At 49.6% G+C, this 5,120-nt stretch overlaps 1 protein-coding gene across 1 annotated transcript; it reads left to right on the top strand.

The window, feature by feature from the left end:
- Positions 1 to 6: 6 nt before the first annotated feature.
- Positions 7 to 4,348, top strand: TSACC (TSSK6 activating cochaperone). The gene is made up of 4 exons (XM_011366382.2): positions 7 to 63; positions 771 to 830; positions 2,960 to 3,082; positions 4,124 to 4,348. The coding sequence occupies exons 2-4, from the start codon at positions 794 to 796 to the stop codon at positions 4,330 to 4,332; spliced, it is 369 nt and encodes a 122-aa protein (XP_011364684.1). The 5' UTR covers positions 7 to 63; positions 771 to 793; the 3' UTR covers positions 4,333 to 4,348.
- The last annotated feature ends 772 nt before the right edge of the window (positions 4,349 to 5,120 follow it).

Here is a 5,120-nt window from a genome sequence, read left to right as displayed (position 1 = left end):
AGTCAGCACCGCCGCTGAGCTCTGTGCGCTGCCCTGCGCCTCGGCTCCTCTCAGGCCGCGAAGGTCAAGAAAGGCGTGACAGTTTCCCCTTTTTGGTTCCCGCTTAGCAACGGGGAGGAACGGCGGGGCGGGACCGCATCCCCGGAAGGGGAGACCTGGCGGCGCGGCTGCGGGGGGAACCGGGAGATGTGGTTCATTATCCGGGGACTGGTGGCTGTACGTGGACCTCCCCTTTCCCAGGCATGTGCTTTTTGCCGAGGCCCTGAGCGCTGCCAGAGAGTGGCGGCTTGCTTTACCCCCGAGTTATGCTGTCCAAATATTTTCTCAAAAGTTCCCCGTAGGGTTTGCGGGTTTTTTTCTCCGCGCCCTCCGCCTCCCCTGCCCTCATCCACTCAACTGCCGGTCGATTAGAGAGACTGCAGCCAGAGCTTTTAGATGACCTTACAGGACAGGAACAGGGCTAGTGTTACAGAAGCCAGACGTGGAGAGAACAGAGTAATTGCCCGTTCGTAGCGTTAGGGTTGATCCAATTACCATTTTTTCCAGATAAAAGGAAGCAATAACGATGGGAACATTGATATTCCGAACTAGTGAAGGGACCATGAGAGCGTGAGCAATTCAAGAGTCACTTATACTTGGCCATAAAATAGAAGAGTACACCCTCTCACATTTCCCTCCCCAAATCGGAACATCCGGGGACCTGCTGCAACTGTCCATAGTAAAATAATGGCACGGGTTGTTGACCCTGTGACCCTGTGATTCTTTCCCAGGCACCTCACCTATTGGTGTTCAGATGGAGCAGCATAGTAGCCATCCTGCCAACAGAAAAGGTGTGTGTGGGGACCCCACCTCCCCCTCCCCTCGAAGGCCAGACCCTAGTTGCTCAGCATTTAGGGCGATGATTCTAATTGCACGAATGTTTTTCCTGTTACCTGGTGAATTGGAAAGTATTTGTCTTTATTCTGCATTTCTCATTAAAGGGGTTTTCTTTCTTTTCTTTCATTGCTGTATTCCCAGTGCTTAGAATTGGGTCTGTTAAATAATAAATGTTCAATAATTAATATGTGGAATGATATATTCTCCCTTCGTAGCTCCTCTTAATATTTACAGCAAGACTTGATGTACAGGGATCCCAGAAGATACTCTATGGACTAGTGAGCAGATACTCAGTTTGAGCAGGGCAGCCCCACTGGTGGCCAGGGAAGTGCCTGAGGCCACCCGACGATCCCCTTAGCTGTAGCCACCTGACAGGCTTATGGTGTCGTAGCTCGGGCATCAGTGAACCAGGTCATTTTGCAGAGTACACCGTGTGGTGGTCAAGAGCATGACTTTGGAGCCTACAGGCCTGGATTTAATTCCAGCGCTGCCACCTCCTAATCGTGGAATGTTGACCAGATTTCCTAACCTCGGTTTTTGCGAGTAAAATGTGGGTAAAGCTACCTACTTCATAGGGTTGTTGTGAGAAATAGATGACGCTGTATGTAAAGCACCTGTTAAAATTATTATTCTATGCTGCCTCCTTTTACTGCTCCCCACCCTCATCCTCTCTTATCGTCTAGTCAGAGATTCAGAAGTTCGTGCGTTTGGGGGGATGCTGAGGTGGCCGCAGAATAGGAAGAAGAGGTGCGAAAATCAGGGCCTCGGGGACTGGAACTGGGGTGCAGTGCGTGTAGGTGTCTGTCCATCTGTCCACCTATCTCCTTGTCTCTAATCTCTTGCTCGTATCCGCTTCCCACAACATGCTGGCCAAATTCAGTAGTTTTCATTGGCCCTGACTTCACATCTTCGCATCATAGCAGATCAGAAGAAAGAAACTCCTTTGATGCAGAATCTGCATATCGATCCCAGAGAATGACTCTGGCCCAACTCGCCTCATCTGTTTACTCCCTGGACCAGTCACAGCTGCCAAGGGGCCAAGATGCCATGACTGGGTCCCATGCCTATTCCTGCTGGGGACCGGGGCCTGATACAGTCCCACGAGTGTGGCCACCAGTATGGCCTGGGGTCTGGGGAAAGAATAGTTTCCCAGAGGAAGGGTTGCTCAGTGAACAAAAAGAACACGTGTCTTTCACAGGACTCATCGTCTTCCCACAAATCGATTTTCCCTTCTAACTCAACTATTTTTGCCAAAAGTTACCTATTTTCCCATCTAAGAACTTCTTCCAATGTCCAACCCATTTTAATATCTATAGATGAATGAAAACACGATTTTAATCGTGTTTTCTCATTCTAAACGTCTCGATGGCTTTTCACTGCATTCAAGACAGCCTGAGTCCTCCGGTTTGCTGCAGTAAAGGGCCCGCCCCTACCGGCGACGAATGCCATCATTCCGGCGATGTTGTCGCCTCCTTGGCTTTGCTCTTGCTGTGCTTTTTTCTCCTACTTGAAGTACCTTTTCCATTCAGCAAAAACCTGCTGTTTTCAAGTCCGCACAAATATCCTCCACCTACCTGGAGCCATCTTTGGTTGTACGCATATCGATCTCCCTTTCCCAAAACACTTATTTTTACATTTACTTACATATTTAGTATAACTGCAAGATACAAGCCTCGTTTTCACCCCGGATTGCCAAGTTCATAGTTTGCATCCTTGTGTTGCTATGTCACTGTTTCCTCAGCATCTGATTTGACTCCCTAACTAGCTCTTAAGCGCCTAGGAAACCACGTCTTAGATGCCTCGTGGACGCCCTAGCATCTGGCGCACTGGGGAGCGTGTAGCGCACACCAATAAGAACTTGTAACAATAAGCAAACTAGATTTTAGCTTATCTCATCCCCGCTTGGTTTCTCTTCGCCCCACTACGGTGTCTTTTTCGCATGTGTCATAGGACATTGTTTGAAGCTACTCAGGGCAGGGCCCCGGCACCCACGTTTGCAGACCGGCTGCCAGGGTCTGATGAGAAGGGTCATCTCTTGTTGGCATGAGCTCTGACGGGTTGGTTGCCTCTGATTTTGTTCCAGCCAAAGAGGAAAGTAATGCTGGGCCTCTTTGTCGAGCCAAAGCCTCCCCCAGCTTTACTAATCTTCAAGCAAGTTCCCCACCAGACACTTTCCTGAACGTCCAGGCGACAAAGCCGCACTCAGGTAAGGGTGCCGGGGGGGTTCCCGAATGGACTCGGCGTGGCGGAGGTAGCCCGAGCTTTCTCCTGTTGACCTCTGGGTCAAGGCACCTCTAGATTTTCTCTTGGTAAGTTATCGATTATTCGCTTCTACTGATTTCATTTTCTTCCCAATTCTACTGATTGTGTTGTTTCCTGGCTCGTTAGCACCTTTGCTAGACTAGGCGAGACAGAAATGAAAATTTTATTGCTTGCTTACAGGGTTAGTTAAAAAGTGGCCAGGGAAGGAAATAGTAACTGTTAGCTAGTTTCTTCGAATATCAGTCATTCATCCTCCCGTGAAGAAATCAGGGGGCATTTAGCTTGCCTATGGGGAACCTAACATGGCACTAGACCAGTCACAAATCCTGTTTCTGAGGACCTCAGAGCTTAACAAAGAGTCAGCATCAATAAAGACACAAACAATAGATAACTACCAACGTGAAGAAGGACTTGGCTGCATACAATGTAGCTTAAAACATGAAGACAAATGGGCTGACGCAGAAGGACTGGTTGAAGTTAGCAGCAGGAACTTCGGGTCACTGCTGGTGAGACACCGGTCAGGTAGGAGAAGAGGGCCGAGGCACCCCCTGGCTCTTGAAAGGGAAGTTGGGCCTCACTCAGGCCGCTGCGTTCACTCATCAGATGCTTGTTGAACACCTACCTGCCAGGCACTCGTCTAGGCTCCAGGGTACGGCAGTGAACCAGCCGGACAAAACCCCTGCCTTCTTGGAGCTTGCATTCTAGAAGGTGGGCTTAGACGACAGTTGAATAGATGACTAGAAAATATGCCATATGATCTACTACAGGAAAATCAGCAAGGGAGAGGGGTAGTACACTCCAGGGACTGGTTTCCAGTTAAAATAGGGTGGCCAGGTAGGCCTCACCGAGAAGGTGACAGCTGAGCAAAAGTGTGTCTGGGCTGAGTTGTACCTGGAAAGAGTAGAGGTGACCGCTTGTTGGAGCCCTTCCCACACTCACAGAAGCTCTCTTTGGTCCCCTCGTGCCTCCATCGCTCTTCCTTCAGGAGCTGACCACAAGCCCAAGGGATGCCTGGGACTCCTGGAAGGCATGTACACCAACCTCCTGCTTCAGACCCAGCTCGCCAAGCAGCAGATGGCCATTCTGGAAAATTTGCAAGCGTCCGTGACACGTCTGGCTCCTGGGAGGGAAAGCAAGAAGCCTCCCGGCCTGATCTTGCAACCTATTGTGAAATCACCTGCCCCGGTTCAGTAAATGAATTCAGAGCAAAGTTGCCGTGGGTCTTTCTGTTTGTTCTTCCGTGACACCCGCGGTGGAACCTGGGCGCACGCATCCTGCATGGAGCTCCTTAGTTCACAAGGGATGGTCAGTGCTCATTGCGTGCAAAGCACAGTATGAGGCACGTGTTACAGAAGACACGGTTCGGGGTGTTTACTGTCTAATAAGGCAGATAAGACATAATTCATTACAAAATTTAGTGGGACTCTAAGCGAGTACATTAAGGGAGATCGAGAGATAGAGGGTACTGGGATGCATCTGGACCAATCGTGGAATCTTGCTGGAGGACATGGCCTTATGATGCCACCCGATGAAGAGGCCGGATTGGGTGGCATGGACAGATGAAGTAAGTCATCCAGCGTAACATCCTGAGAACAGAGTGTGGTCCCGTTTCATTTGGTGGTGACAGATGGAGCCTGGAGGACGTTCCCCCAGAATCTAGCACAGCACCTGGCACGTTAGCAGGAATGCGAAATAATTTTGGTTGGAGATCATTGCCTCCTGACAAACTCTTTTTCAGCGTACTGTCATTTTTATTTTACATAAGTGATCTGACACGACATTCTTTCACGTGGAGGCTAATGTGATGAGCCCCTGGAGAGAAAAAGCCATACTTAATTTTCCCAGGCCACGTATGTAAACAACAGCAGTATTTTGCACGGCGCTGCAGTGGCGGTGGTCTTCAGGAGAAATGGAGGTCTGGGGTTTGTCCACCCACCCAGAAAATGGGCAGTTCCCTAATACGGCCTTTTTGTATTTTCACA

This window comes from Pteropus vampyrus, unplaced genomic scaffold (genome assembly GCF_000151845.1).
Source record: "Pteropus vampyrus isolate Shadow unplaced genomic scaffold, Pvam_2.0 Scaffold124, whole genome shotgun sequence".
Lineage (NCBI taxonomy): Eukaryota > Metazoa > Chordata > Mammalia > Chiroptera > Pteropodidae > Pteropus > Pteropus vampyrus.
The sequence above is the reverse complement of the archived record's forward strand: the minus strand, read 5'-3'. Positions and strand labels throughout refer to the sequence as shown.